Here is a 15,846-nt window from a genome sequence, read left to right as displayed (position 1 = left end):
CTCTCTCCATCCGTTTCACCCTCTCTGACTTTTCGTCCCTCTTCTGTAACTCAATCTGTTCCTATCCTCCATTACCCCCCCCCTTTACTGTGCTCTCCTCTCTCTCCTCTACTCCATTCTCTCCCTCCCTCCCTCGTCCTTCCTCTTCTCTCTCCTATCCATGTGATTCCCCTCTGTCCAAATCCCTCTCGCTTACACCCCCCTTGTCTTTCTGTCCAGGCGTTCAGAATGTGACCATCCAGCTGGACTTGGAGGCGGAGTTCCACTTCACCCACCTCATCATGACCTTTAAGGTAGCCAATAGGGAGCGCGTCTGGGGGCTCGCTGTGGGGGAGCGTGGGCAGTGTAAGGCGATGCTCGGACCGTCTGCAGATTAGCTGTAGACTGGCCCCCGTGGGAGGTCTCTTTCTCACACACACCGACACACACACATAGTCCGAGGAATGTTGGAGCAGACTGCTCATTGTAGAGAAAGACTTCAACTGCAGGGGTCTCTACTGCAGAACCAGACTTCTTCTGTAACAGACACTAGGGGTTGAGGCAGACTATTGAAGTCCCTCTGGTATACTTACATGACAGGTTAGGGTTAACTGCTAATAACTCAACCTATTTGGGCTGTAATTTCTTTTTAAATAATTTTCCTGACAAATGTGCCAGCTTTAAAGTTTGAATTTCAGGTTACAGTCATTGTGTAGTAGCATTATGATGTAGCATTCATCATATCCCTGCATGCTACTGTCAAACTGTAACGGATACACTTAATAATTATAATTTGTTGCCTGCTGACATGTTACAGTTCATCATGGTCAATGTAAAAACATGCTGCGGTTTATTCATGACAATAACAGATTTGGTCTCATATATCTTTTGCTAGTACAGCATGTTGCCAGATTGCATCTGTATTCAGCCTGTAAATCTGGGATAACTTCAGGTTATTAGTTCAGGAAAAGTGAGCCAGTTTCCAGGTGTGCTTGCAGACAAATTACTAGTTGTCTCATCAGTCTGTGGGTGTGTGTGTGTGTGTGTGTATGTCCATGTGTGCATTGTTATTGAGCAGTAAATGGCGAATCCAAAGTTATGAGTGTGTGTGTTTTTGTATTTGTGAGTGTGTGTGTCCCATATGACCACAGCGTTAAAGGAAAATTTCCTCCTCTATAGACCTTCCGGCCTGCAGCCATGGTGATTGAGCGGTCAGCTGACTTTGGAAAGACATGGCAGGTGTACCGGTACTTTGCCTACGACTGCGAGGCCTCGTTCCCCTCCGTGTCTCACGGGCCCATGCACAAGGTGGACGACGTCATCTGCGACTCACGCTACTCTGACATCGAGCCGTCGACCGAGGGAGAGGTACGCTCTTCTGTCTACTAGATGTGGGGGGTTCTTCCCTCTGGAAGGCGTGGTCAAGATGAACAACATTTGGGAGTTTACTGTGAACCTGCGATGTCCATCAAAATGTTTTCAGATAGGTTCAGTTGCTAGAAGTGAATTTGTGGGTAACATGCAAAAGCGCCTCACCATATTGTCACCACTGTATAATGTTGTTGGATTTGTGCACTTGTAGTGATTATTTGCTGCTCTTACTTCATGCACTATGTGTATGTTGCTCTGGACAAAAGCGTCCGCCTGACTAAATGTAAATGTCACAGCTAGAGTATTCCCATTGAAGCCCACCTATGTGTTTGATGTAGGTCATCTTCAGAGTGTTGGACCCTGCGTTCAGGATCGAAGATCCTTACAGTCCCAGAATCCAAAGTAAGTGTTAATGAGAACCAATCAGGTTTGGCCATGCACACCTCACAAAAATAATATGTAAATAAATAAAGTATTTCTCCAGTTAGGAAAAATGGCCCACAGCCTAGGTCACTTTTGAAACCAACTGTATTGACACCCAAGACACGTCCAACCACAACAGCATCGCTTCAAGCTATCTAAGTGTTAAGCGCTAACAAATGCATCTCCACCCTGTAGACATGCTGAAGATCACCAACCTGAGGGTGAAGTTCACTAAGCTGCACACGCTGGGAGACAACCTGCTGGATTCTCGCGTGGAGATCAAGGAGAAATACTACTACGCCATCTATGACATGGTCGTCCGCGGCAACTGCTTCTGCTACGGCCACGCCTCCGAGTGTGCTCCTGTGAGCGGGAAGGGACAGGAAGTAGAGGGCATGGTGAGCTCTTCAAATTCAATTATTTATGAATGTATTTTTTACCAGATTGATTTGAATTTTGTGAGTGTGAACTGTGGTCGCTTTTATGTTTGCAAGTCTCTATGACCACACTATGGGCCATGCATGGAGGGAACTGCACACATGCCAAGTGTGAACGTGGTTCCAATTACAACATTATCAGGCTTTGCCGTCTTTGTTGTTCAAAAAATGGGTTTGTTTCAGTGTGCCTCTCTAGTTGACATTTTACTGGGCTTGCGTAACAAGCTTAACTGTATTGCTTTGGTTGGTCTGTGAAAGTTCCATGAAAGGCTGTTGACTTCAAAGGTTTTATGTCTGTACCATTCCTGCGAAGGGAATGATTAGTCTGTGCTGTGTGTGTTCCCTGGTTGTTTGTGTTCGAGTTGGACCGGGATTGTGAGTTGGTTTGTGTGTCTCTGTGTGTGTGTCAAGACAGAGGTAAGGGATATTTGCAGGTCAGTTTTGTGTCTTTTGTTTTGTTTGACTGGTTGATGAGCTCAACAATGCATTTCCTGTTTAGTCTCTGTTCTGGCCTGTTTACAGGCAATCTGACTCGGCAGGATTTCCCTAGCTGTTTTTATTTCCGCTCCTCGTCTGAGAAAGAGAGGAAGGATGTATCTGTATCCCTCAAACCCAATCCAGTCAGGAGCTACGGAACCTGACTTAAAGAACACTTCATATTGTCACAACGCACAAAAACACCAACGACAATTCTAAATGTCACCAAGGTAGACAAAGTAGTCCCTTACCACCAAAAGCGCCTTTACTCCGTGAAGCACGAGACACGAATACAAGCTTTCCAAGACGTATTTACCCCGCGGCTGTTTGATTGAATTCAGACACGTCAACGCATCCTCCAGAGACCCCCTCTACCCATGTGTTGACGCTGGTCTCCCTCGGTGTAACACAGACCAGAAGACAGCCCCTGCAGAGCGTAAACACTCCCTGTAGCCATCTGGAGCTGGGATACTGGGAGGACGAAGCGAAGAGAAGAGAGATCTGTAGATCGGCAGCTTCTCTCAACAGTTGTCTCCCAGCGTTCCTTACAGGAGTCTCCCTATTAGAGCTTGGCCCCCCGGGGTCTCCTCAAAGACTCTGTGTTTGTGTGTGTGTTCGTCTGTCTGGGAGAGTGTGTTGGGTTAGAAAGACCACCTGTGCAGCTGTTTTTCATTTTCGTTTTTTCGTTTCTATGTCTTGTATATGTGATGTAGTCACAAATATGTGATGTTTAAATATATTTATGTTGTGTCTGTCTGCATTTCCGTCCCCATAAAATGTCCGTTTTGTGACAGTCGTTTCGAACACGTCTTCATCCCTCAACCAGGGTACTTTGGAGACCCTGGAGGGGAGATTGAGGAAGACTCGGCCTACTTTCTGACTGGGGCTGACTGTCTTCGCTCCTGTGCTTTCGTATTATGTCTACTCAACATGTCACCTCTGTTGTTCATCCCTCTCTTCTGTCAATTGTGCATGAGGCGTGACCTGCATGCCTGAGGACCAATCCACTGAACTGTATTTGTCCATGTCTGCTTCCAAGGTCCACGGCCATTGCATGTGCAACCACAACACCATGGGTCTGAACTGTGAGAAGTGTCAGGACTTCTACCACGACCTTCCCTGGAGACCAGCGGAGGGGCGCAACACCCACGCCTGCAAAAGTAAGACCCCGACCATGTGGCAGGGAGATATTTAGGAATGCTGAGCATAATTAGATTTGTATATCTGTTGTTCGTGTGTCTTTAAACCACCACAAATCCAGTGCCGGAGAGAAGTCAATCAGTGCTTTCACAATAGTAGGAGGTTACGTAGATGGCTGCAGTTACGGTGTGAAGCCATCATAGGTTTAAAAACTGGTGTTGGTGCTTATAATTTAAGACAAGTTATGACAGTACGTGTCTCCAAACAGTGTTTTTTTTTTAACAATTTGATCGAATCCAGATGGGTTTGTTTATCTAGCAGAATGAATCACTGTATTTGCCTTGAATAAATATTTTTTATTAATGTATCATTCCCCCCTGCTCTCTGCTCTTTCTCTACCTATTTCCTGCCCGCCCGCCCTTTCTCTCTTTGTTTCTCTCTCTCTCTCTCTCTCTCTCTCTCTCTCTCTCTCTCTCTCTCTCTCTCTCTCTCTCTCTCTCTCTCTCTCTCTCTCTCTCTCTCTCTCTCTCTCCCCCCCCCCTCTTTTCTCTCCAGTGTGTAACTGCAACCAGCACTCTAACTCGTGCCACTTCGACATGGCCGTGTACCTGTCCACGGGGAGCGTGAGCGGGGGCGTGTGTGACGACTGCCAACACAACACCATGGGCCGCCAGTGTGAACAGTGCAAGCCTTTCTTCTACCAGCACCCCGAGAGGGACGTCCGGGACCCCAACATCTGCGAACGTAAGCAGCTCTGAGACAAAGCACCTCAACACAGGGTTCCTCACAACGACCCCTGCTCTATGACCTATGAACCAGAGCGCAGGTTTCATAAAAAAGTGGGTGGGACACGATAACAGCAAATCCCCCACCCCCCACACACACACTAAAGAAAATTATATTTAATGGGCGCATTGTCAGTTAGAAAAAAAAATCTGTCTCACCCACATTTAAAAACAACCCTGCTATGACCCCCCAACATCTGGGACAGGTGGTCCAGTGATTTAAACCTTTTACTTGATTTTACCTTACCTTCTGCTCATATCAGCTGTTCAGTACATACCATTCACACACTATCTCTTGCTTGTTTTCATCACTGTTTGACCTCTCGTCTCATCCCTCCATCCGTCTACCGACCTGTCCCCCTCTACTTGAGGCCAACCCTCACGCTTCATCACGCCATTCTGTTCTCTGTCACGTCGGTTATGTTTATCATAACGGATGAAAAGAGGGTGTCATTAGCCTCCAATGAAACCAGGAATGGCCCCTTTGAGTGTGGCCGTTTATGTGCGCATCTGTTTGTGTGCGAGTGTGTTTGTGTGCGAGTGTGTTTGTGTGCGAGTGTGTTTGTGTGCGAGTGTGTTTGTGTGCGAGTGTGTTTGTGTGCGAGTGTGTTTGTGTGCGAGTGTGTTTGTGTGCGAGTGTGTTTGTGTGCGAGTGTGTTTGTGTCCTATCATCTGGGTCTTTCATCCTGTCTCTGGTGGAGTTTAGAAGGAACACCTGGGCTTTGAAGCCTCTTGTAGCTTCATCTGTCTGAGTGGTGAGGTGTTCTCCGGCACCAAGCTGATATGAAGCACGACCCCCCCTCCTATGACTTCATCCCTACCCACAATGCACCTCACCCCCCCCCCCCTCCTGCTTTCATGACTGAAACGCTGGGGTCGAAATAGTGTTTAGACACACGCAAGCTAGTCACAGCTGTGTGTGTGGTGTGGGGTACTTGTTTCTGTGTTTTGGGAGTGTGTTTGCGTCAGGTGGTGAGAACTGCATCCAGTCCTTGAGACCAGCGATAGTGTGAAAGGACATGAATTCCAACCCCCCAATTTTTTTTTAGCAAACATCTGACATCTTATTAATCTTGAGCAGGATATGAAATGTTTTCTTCCTAGAACTCGGTTCAAACTTTAACTCTTCTTGTTTGACCTTCAACATGTTCTCTTATTATTCCATCCTACAGAGAAATGCCCCACGTATTTTTGTTTCCTAAATTCCTCTTTAATTAGAGTCAAGCTGACTCTTCCTCTGCATTCCTCACTAAAACTCAAAGTGAATCATAGTGTTGTACAGCAATAAACTGATCAGACTCGATGATCATTGGTCCCCTGAGGCAAAATGTATCTCTGTTCCAGTGCACAGTTACATTTCAAATTCTCTCTCTTTGTATCTCTCCCTTCCTACCCCCCCCCCCCCCTCTCTCTATCTCTCTGTCTCTCGCTCACTCTAGCGTGTAACTGTGACCCGGTGGGCTCCCTGAACGGAGGTGTCTGTGACAAAAGCACGGATGTCCACTATGGCCTGATTGCAGGCCAGTGTCGCTGCAAGCCCAACGTGGAGGGGGAGCGCTGCGACCAGTGCAAACAGGCACACTACGGATTGGCGAACCACCCGCTGGGCTGCCTGGGTAAGGGTTCACACACACACACACACACTGTGACAGCCCGAGAGGGAACCAGGTTGTCATTGTCGCCTACGACAGGGCTGTGAGGCGACTAGGGCCGCTCGCCCCGGTCGCTGTGCGGGCGGGAAATTCTGATTCTCCAGGGATGTCACAACACACACACACTAAGATACACACACTGGTAGATAGCCCCCCCCCCCCAACACACACACAGTAAGATACACACAATATCGGAGACACACACAAAGAGCTTAGAAAACCATATACAACCACAGGATGGTGTCTAAGTGTATGTGCCGTGGACATGGATCATGTAGTATACATACCAGTACACACTCTCGCTGATGTTGTGTGTTATCTGCTCCCTGCGTGTGACCCAGCCTGTACCTGTAACGCCCTGGGCACTGTCCCCGGAGGAAGCCCATGTGACACCGACTCTGGAGACTGTTACTGCAAACGCCTGGCCTCTGGGAGAGACTGTGACCAGTGCATGGTGAGGGGCACACACACGCACGCACGCATGCATGCATGCGCACACACAAATGCACATGTGCATATACACACACAAATGCATACACACACGCATGCATGCTCACACACAAATGCACATGTGCATATACACACACAAATGCATACACACACACATGCATGCATACACACACACACACACACCCAGACGCATTTACATAAACACCCACACATACTTATACACACAGATGCACAGATACACACACCTGCATGAATGCAGACAGACGCAAAATATGAATAGCACATATTCGTGGCTACAACACATATACAAGACATAGAAAAAATAAAAACACAAATTAAACACAGCTGCACAGGTGTTCTTTCTAACCCAACACACCTTCGTAGACAGAAGAACACACACAATTACAGATTATATGGTTTGGCTGGCTGCAAGTGCAGTAAGAGGTTTTCTGGCTCCGATTACTTCAGTCACACTAAGGTCATAAATGTGCGGGGCACCAAACAGCCAGCAGGATGTGAGAGGCTAACCCTAGTCTCCCAGCACAGCTGGAGAACATGGTGGGAGGTCTCTAACGACACGTCCTTTAAAACCCTGTTTTCTGTTTTAACGCTGTGTGTGTGTCTGTGTGTACGCTGTGTGTGTGTCTGTGTGTACGCTGTCTGTGTGACTGTGTGTACGCTGTGTGTGTGACTGTGTGTACGCTGTGTGTGTGTGTGTCTGTGTGTACGCTGTGTGTGTGACTGTGTGACTGTGTGTGTGTCTGTGTGTACGCTGTGTGTGTGTCTGTGTGTACGCTGTGTGTGTGACTGTGTGTGTGTCTGTGTGTGTGACTGTGTGTACGCTGTGTGTGTGTCTGTGTGTACGCTGTGTGTGTGACTGTGTGTACACTGTGTGTCTGTGTGTACGCTGTGTGTGTGACTGTGTGTGTGACTGTGTGTACGCTGTGTGTACGCTGTGTGTGTGTGTCTGTGTGTACGCTGTGTGTGTGACTGTGTGTACGCTGTGTGTGTGTCTGTGTGTACGCTGTGTGTGTGACTGTGTGTACACTGTGTGTCTGTGTGTACGCTGTGTGTGTGACTGTGTGTGTGACTGTGTGTACGCTGTGTGTGTGTCTATGTGTACGCTGTGTGTGTGACTGTGTGACTGTGTGTGTGACTGTGTGTACGCTGTGTGTGTGTCTGTGTGTACGCTGTGTGTGTGTCTGTGTGTACGCTGTGTGTGTGACTGTGTGTACACTGTGTGTGTGTGTGTCTGTGTGTACGCTGTGTGTGTGTGTCTGTGTGACTGTGTGTCTGTGTGTACGCTGTGTGTGTGACTGTGTGACTGTGTGTGTGTCTGTGTGTACGCTGTGTGTGTGTCTGTGTGTGACTGTGTGTACACTGTGTGTGTGTGTGTGTGTGTCTGTGTGAACGCTGTGTGTGTGACTGTGTGACTGTGTGTGTGTCTGTGTGTACGCTGTGTGTGTGACTGTGTGACTGTGTGTACACTGTGTGTGTGTGACTGTGTGTGTCTGTGTGTATGCTGTGTGTGTGACTGTGTGTACGCTGTGTGTGTGTGTCTGTGTGTACGCTGTGTGTGTGTCTGTGTGTACGCTGTGTGTGTGACTGTGTACGCTGTGTGTCTGTGTGTACGCTGTGTGTGTGACTGTGTGACTGTGTGTGTGTCTGTGTGTACGCTGTGTGTGTGACTGTGTGACTGTGTGTGTGTTCCACAGCCGGAGCACTGGGGCCTCAGCAACGACATGGACGGCTGCAGGCCATGTGACTGTGACCTGGGCGGGGCCGTCAATAACGAGTGAGTCCTTCCTCTCATCAGGACCAGTCCTCGAACTTTGATTCACTTTTTATATATAAATTGTTCAATTGTCAAGTTTTAATCATTTTGATGAAATTATAGAGTTTAATTTTGAACCTGGAAATGTTAATGACGTTTCAGAACGCTATGAATTCCAATTTCACTAAATGAGTGGTAAAAATGTATTGTCTTAAACAATTATTTAAATACGAAAGAAAATCATTATTATTTGTACTCCCTCTCCTCTCTTCTCCAGGTGTTCCCAGGAGACAGGTCAGTGTGTGTGTAGAGACCACATGTTTGGCCGGCGTTGTGACCAGGTGGAGTCAGGCTTCTACTTCATAGCCCTGGACCACTACACCTACGAAGCAGAGGATGCCAAGTTCGGACCCGTGAGTGACCTCTGACCTTTCCTCTGTGTGATTGATGTAAATCACTCGCTCCCTCCATCCCTCTCTCTAACTCCCTCTCTCCACCCCCATCTCTAACTCCCTCCACCCCTCTCTCTAACTCCCTCAACCCCCTCTAGAATGCCCTCTATCTCCCCCCCTCCATCCCTCTCTCTAACTCCCCCCCCTCTCTCTATCCCCTTCTCTAACTTCCTCTCTCCCTCCCTTCCCTCCACCTCTCCAGGGAGTGACGGTGGTCCAGAGGCCACACCCCCAGGACCGCAGCCCCACCTGGACGGGCGTGGGGTTCGTCAACGTGCCCGAGGGGGCCTTCCTGGAGTTCTCCATCGACGACGTCCCCCACTCCATGGAGTACGACATCCTCATCCGCTACGAGCCCCAGGTGGGTTCAGGACTCACCTGCTGCCTCCCTCACCAAACACACACACAGTTTCACCATAGCATCTGACTTAATATCTCCTAAATATATGAACATGAACAGTATACCCTGTAACCATAACATGTGCAACCTGTAGTCATAACATGTATACCCTATAATAACATGCCGTATATATTTAAAAAGTGCATAACCTACAACTGTGTGTGCTGCTTGTCTGTGTGTGTCTGTGTGTGTGTGTAGCTACCAGACCAGTGGGAGGAGGTGTTGATGACGGTGATGAGGCCAGGGGTGATCACGGCAGATAGTCGCTGTGCCAACACCATGCCGGACGACGACAACCAGATGATCTCTCTCCACCCTGGCTCACGGTAAACACGGTTTCTGAGTGTGTGAGTGTGTGTGACACGGGGATTGCAGAGAAAGTGGGGTCGTGTGTGTGTCTATTTGTGCTTGGCTGTATCTTGTAACATGCTACTCTCTCTCTCTCTCTCTCTCTCTCTCTCTTTCTCTCTCTCTCTCTGTGTGTCTCCTAGCTATGTGGTTCTCCCCAGACCGGTGTGTTTTGAAACAGGGCTCAACTACACCGTGAGACTGAGCCTTCCTCTCTACTCCGCTCTCAGTGACGTACAGTCTCCCTACACTCTCATCGACTCGGTAAGCCCACACACACACACACACACACAATAAAAATTGTTCCATGAGTTATAGCCAAGATATGAAAGTTTCTCTAACTTGTGCACACAACGTCAGTATTACCTGTCTGTCAAGGGCACCCTTCATTTTCAACAATCCTAAGTATTTCAATCAATGATTCTACAGCTAAACTCATTTGCCGGACATCTTTTGAAAATAGTTTTCTGATGCCTCCTAATGTGGGTCATGTCATTAACAATCACAGATCATTGCTCTATAATGTGTCATCATTGTAGATCACCATCATGTGGATGAACCTGAAGTAGCTCAAGTCTTCCCGGTTCTCGGTGATTCAGCTCCTTTAGATTCCGAGTGATCCTGCCTGCCAACTGAATCCCCCTCCTCTTCCTCCTCCTCCTCCTCCTCTCTCTTCCAGATTGTTCTCATGCCCCATTGTAAGAACCTGGATATCTTCTCCGAATCGGGCCGTGGCGACCTCAGCGGCACCAGCAATGCCTGGGACACGTTCCAGCGCTACCGCTGTCTTGAGAACAGCCAGAGCGTGGTCAAGACCCCCTCCACCGACATCTGCCATAACTTCATCTTCAGCATCTCAGCCCTTCTGCACCAGGGAGCCAGAGGTAGGTTGTGAGTTTGAGTCCCTTCCCCCAACCTTCTGATCACCTCATCATGGCATGACACCTCAGAGACCATCTCATAGGTAGTGAGGTTACATTTTTGTTTCCTCATCTACGGTTACTTTAAGGTCAGTGTTTTCCTTTGTTTTGCTACAAGGTGTAGCCTACTATTTCTTCTGTCAATCACTAAAGGCAGAACTTGACTGAGTCCAGACAACATTTTGGGGAAATTAGTGAATTTCATTCCAATGTTGACCCCATCACCTGTGATGTCAGTCATGGCTATCACCATCTCTCTTTCTCCCCCCCCCCCCTCAACATTTCTAAATTCAACGTTTCCATCCCTTTTTGTTCCCTGTACCTCTCTGTTGTCCTGGCTGTCACTATGTCAGCAGTACCATCGTGCTTTCTGCGTCTCAAACACACCAGCCTTGTCTCCATTCTCCGACTGATGTCAACACTTACGTTATGTCTCATTTTCTCAGTGCTCCCCTCCACACACACACACACACACACACATGTTTGGACATGTAGCTGGTCCCTGAGGGCCCAACATGATTATAGGGCCCTGACACTAAAAAGCACCACAGAGGAACTTTCTCAGACTGCTTCACTCGTAAATCTCTTGTCTCTCATAGAGAGTTCAGAATTGGGCTCTTTTTTTTAGTAAGGATCTGCTGCAGCTGGATCTGGATTCATTCACATTGGTGGTTTTGCTGGTTGGTGATTAGACTAGATTACATACCTGTTCCGTGCTGTGCTGTTAAGACTGGTATGAAGAACTTCATTTCGTAGCAAGGCTTCGAAAATTGTCTTTTGCTTGATAAAACAAGTGATGAAGACATTGAAACAGACCAAACAAGCAACAAACATAATTTTCAAAAGAAAGGAATATATCTTAATGTTATTAAATTGAATGCATTTCAAATGTTGTGGTTAGATTACACAATTTAATTCATTTAAACTAAAGCATGAATGAAGCCATGGTTACGTTTTGTGATTTAAAAGTGTCAAATTGAAATGCATGAAATGATTATAATAGATACGACTTGTGCTCTCAGCATTATTCAACAATGAACACAAGTCTAAATTCTCAGGGTGATGGATGGCCCATTGTCCGACCTGTTAATTAGGGGCTGTTTCAGGAGGCTTTCCTTCCTGAAAATAATTGCTTGGCATCAAGTTTCTCCTCCGCTCTTTGACGGAGGTCTTTGCAACCCAGTCTGGTTCGGTCTTTGTCTTTTGACTGCTCTCCAGAGTACCTCAATGACCTTATCCAAGTCTTAGCACGGTCGCAATGAATACCGACCTGCTACCCTATAGTTAAAAAAAAGCCTTCAGAAAAGGAAGCGGTTCTGCAGGTACGCGTGTGGACCTTAGATCAGAAGGTTCCCTCATTGCTGTGGTTTCCTCACCAAAGCCGCAGTGGTTAGGAGGAGCGTCAGAAGGGTTGTGGAGAGTTTGGTGATTTACGATGACAGCATGGAAGCTTCAGTCTGGTGTTGGTGGGAGAACCTGGTGGCAGAAGGAGGCTTGAAACATGTCAGCACCCGCACTGCAGGAAGCACCCGAGGGGACACACACACTCACACACACACACTCTAGTAGGGATACATGCATGAATACACACTGACACGCATACCCAGGCATGGAAACACGCAGACTTACATCAATGAACACACACACATACAGTCCACTTTTTGATTGACTGATGCCATAAACACCCTGACATGACATGACCCAGTTAATATCACTGCTCTCCTCCTTCCTACATACACACATGACCCAATATCACCTCACCTCTCTGTCCTACATGGACCGTGAGCCCTCTGTGGAATGTCTGGACCCCCCTCTTCTCCTTTTCATATCTCTTTCCACTCCTCTCCTGACAAGGACATTGTGTTTCTGTCAGAGTGATAGATATGCAAGGGGTTGACACTGTGAAGCAACTCAGCCAGCGTTTGAAAACAAACTTAGATGGAAGTAGAATGTGTAGGTTGCTTGCCAGTAAGTTACTTTGTTGCAGAATTTGATAGGACCAACTTCATACTTTTCTGTGTGAAATATTTCTGAAGCACAAAACGTTTTTAAAAGTCAATTTATGTAACCTAGCTGTGAAATGTCGTTTTTCCTTTAACAACTCTCTAATTCCCCTCCTCTCATCAACTCCATTTCCCAGCATGCCAGTGTGACCCTCAGGGCTCTCTCAGCACCGTGTGCGACCCCAGCGGCGGGCAGTGCCAGTGTCGGCCCAACGTGGTTGGCAGAAACTGTGATAAGTGTGCCCCCTCCACCTACCTTTTCGGACCTAACGGCTGCAGATGTGAGTTGTACTGTATTTTTCATATATTATCATTTTAGGATATCCTTTATATTATTATTACGTTTATTTTGTGAAAAGAATGAACCCAAACACCTACACTAAACTGCTCGGATTCTGAAATGGGAGTTTTTTGCCCATCTGATATCCCTTCCCTCCCTCCTGCCTCCCCCCGTCCAGCCTGTGACTGCAACCCCCAGGGCTCGGAGCACTCCTTCTGCCACGAGGCCACAGGTCAGTGCCCGTGTGTCCCCGGAGCGTACGGCCGTCAGTGTGACCGCTGCCTGCCAGGCCACTGGGGCTTCCCCTCCTGCCGGCCCTGCTCCTGCAACGGCCACGCCGAGGACTGCGACCCCTTCTCCGGACAGTGTCTGGCCTGCCGCGAGCACACCACCGGACACAGCTGTGAAAGGTCTGTCCTAGGGCGGGCTGAAGGGGGTGGGGGTCAGTCCTGGGGTAGGGGTCATGGGGGTCCGGTTTTGGTGGGGTGGACAGGAGGGGTTGGGGGTCAGTCCTGGGGGGGTTCAAATTAAAACACTTCCAAAATATTTGTTGTCATTTCTAAAAAGCAGTTGGACTGTCGCAGGCTCTTAATTGCCCAAATGTGAATTGTTCCGTGCTTTGCTGCTAAGACTGGTATGGATTTATGTTTGACAAACAGTATGTACCAACAGCACATATTAGACACCTCCCATGACCTGACCCACCCAGTCAAGCACCAAACTCACCCCTCACCTCCATCCTCACAGGTGCCTGGGCGGTTACTACGGCGATGCCGAGCTGGGTTCCGGCGACCACTGCCGTGCGTGCATGTGCCCAGACGGGCCGGGCAGCGGGCGCCAGTTCAGCGACGGATGCTACCTCCGCCAAGACTCGAACCAGGTGTTCTGCATGTGCTCCCCGGGGTACAGAGGTAATCCACATAACCACAGGCTGCAGACATTTCCACAACACCCCCCCTAAGCTGCCGGAGAACGACTGATGTCACAGAGGGGGTTGTGTTGAAACTTGCCTCCCAGGAAGTTCGGGTCGTTGGGAGGGGGGGGGGGGGGGTGGCGCAGTGCAGAAGGGCATTGGGGGTGTCTGTGATGTGTAGAGTCAGGGAAGGAGGGATGAGAGATTTATGGTTTGATGTGACAGGGTGGATGTTATTACTGAGGGACATGTCGAGGCGGTAGTTCTTGTTTATTGGATGGGTAGAGGATTAGGGGTGTCATTGTGTTGAGGGTTGACATGTTGGATCAGGCTAGTCAGGTTGGAGTGGTGAGGAATAACTTCCTCTCTTACTTTGCAATATGTCGTGACTTATCTCATCCCCCCTCTCTCTCACTCCATTTATCTTGTACTCTATCTCATTCTATCCCTCTCTCTCTCTCCCCCACCCTCCCTCATCTCTTCCAATACAGGTGCCAGGTGTGACGAGTGTGCCCCAGGTTACTATGGTAACCCCCACGAGAACGGCGGGCGGTGCCAGCCTTGCCAGTGCAACAACAACATCGACATGCAGGACCCGGGGTCCTGTGACGCCACACGGGCGTCTGTCTCAAATGCCTGTACCACACGGAGGGCCAGGCCTGCCACAGCTGCAGTCTGGGTTACTACGGAGACGCTCTCATGCAGAACTGCAGGAGTGGGTTAACAGTTTTTATCCGGGGTTGTGTTTGACGTGCTTTGCATGACAGATCTCAATCTGTTTACTTAATGTTACAGAAAGCAATCAGTAGGCTACATGAGGTAACGTGCTAAGCAGCTACTGTGCTAACATGCTAATGAAATAGGGTTCTCCCTCTTTCCTCAGAGTGCGTGTGCAACCGCCTCGGTACCAACCCGACCACTTGCCCCTCGGCGGGCGACTGTCACTGTGACCTGGGCAGCGGGCAGTGCCAGTGTCTGGCCAACCTGGTGGGCCAGCACTGTGACCAGTGTGCCCCCGACACCTGGAACATGGCCAGCGGCAGGGGCTGTGAGCTCTGCGATTGTGACCCCGATCACTCCTTCGGGACCTCCTGCAATGAGGTGAGGTTGTTGGCATTGTGTGGGAGCTCGTGTGTGGAGGTATTGTAGAATGAGTGTGTCTATGTGTTGCTGATGGAGGTATTGTAGAATGAGTGTGTCTATGTGTTGCTGATGGAGGTATTGTAGAATGAGTGGGTCTATGTGTTGCTGATGGAGGTATTGTAGAATGTGTGTGTGTGTGTGTGTGTGTGTGTGTGTGGGTGATGGAGGTATTGCAGAATGTGTGTGTGTGTGTGTGTTTGAGACATGTATTAAGTATTGGTTCATTGTCTCTCCCAGCTGAGTGGCCAGTGCTCCTGCAAGCCAGGCTTCGGAGGTAAAACCTGCCGGGAGTGCAGGGAGCTGTTCTGGGGCGACCCCAAGGTCATATGCAGAGGTAGGTTCCCTTCAATCTGCTTCCTGTCTGTGGAGGGAAAATCCTCTGAACTTGGGTGAATTAAAAAGTTTTTCCTGGAGTGTATATCTGTGTCAGTGTGTGTGTGTGTGTGTGTGTGTGTGTGTGTGTGTGTTTAGAGGTGGCGGGAGGGCTCCAATCAACCAGACAATACCAGCCCACTAACCCCTTATCGTAGGAATAAGTAGGAGTTGCATGAATTCCTCCTGCATCCTGGCGTCTCCTCGCAAAGCAATGTTATGGCCAGATGTGCTCTCTCACCCACCGGCGATGTTGCCATGGCAAACGGGGGGGGGCGGGTGGGGGGCGTTAGGGGGGATCTGTCCAAGCCTCCCAATATCCCGTCGTCCCCCACAATGCACCTTTGTTCCTGATGGGCCCAGGTCCTATAGGAGAGACGGGGGTCCAGTGTAGTGCCTAGCCCGCTGACAGAAAAGGCCCTTTGTGTCCTTGGCTATCAAGAGTAGTAGTGCAGCTGTAGCCGAATTATCTGATAGATTAGAGCACTGCAGCAGAAACGCCTCCAGATTACTGAGCATACAGTTGC

General features: G+C 48.8%; 1 protein-coding gene across 1 annotated transcript in view; it reads left to right on the top strand.

The window, feature by feature from the left end:
- Positions 1–15,846, top strand: part of LOC134021268 (laminin subunit beta-1-like) — a 28,203-nt gene that overhangs the window by 3,957 nt on the left and 8,400 nt on the right. The window contains 21 exon segments of the mRNA XM_062461923.1: positions 220–293; positions 1,159–1,347; positions 1,689–1,752; positions 1,969–2,171; positions 3,727–3,847; positions 4,383–4,571; positions 6,052–6,228; positions 6,606–6,718; positions 8,430–8,509; positions 8,766–8,901; positions 9,143–9,301; positions 9,539–9,666; positions 9,832–9,952; positions 10,368–10,572; positions 12,749–12,892; positions 13,070–13,301; positions 13,639–13,802; positions 14,296–14,412; positions 14,415–14,519; positions 14,688–14,905; positions 15,185–15,281. Of these exon segments, the coding sequence (XP_062317907.1) occupies positions 220–293; positions 1,159–1,347; positions 1,689–1,752; positions 1,969–2,171; positions 3,727–3,847; positions 4,383–4,571; positions 6,052–6,228; positions 6,606–6,718; positions 8,430–8,509; positions 8,766–8,901; positions 9,143–9,301; positions 9,539–9,666; positions 9,832–9,952; positions 10,368–10,572; positions 12,749–12,892; positions 13,070–13,301; positions 13,639–13,802; positions 14,296–14,412; positions 14,415–14,519; positions 14,688–14,905; positions 15,185–15,281 (3,036 nt within the window).

The sequence above is a fragment of the Osmerus eperlanus genome, chromosome 5 (assembly GCF_963692335.1).
Source record: "Osmerus eperlanus chromosome 5, fOsmEpe2.1, whole genome shotgun sequence".
NCBI classification, from domain to species: Eukaryota; Metazoa; Chordata; class Actinopteri; order Osmeriformes; family Osmeridae; genus Osmerus; species Osmerus eperlanus.
Note: the sequence above shows the minus strand (reverse complement) of the source record. Positions and strands in the feature narration are given on the sequence as shown.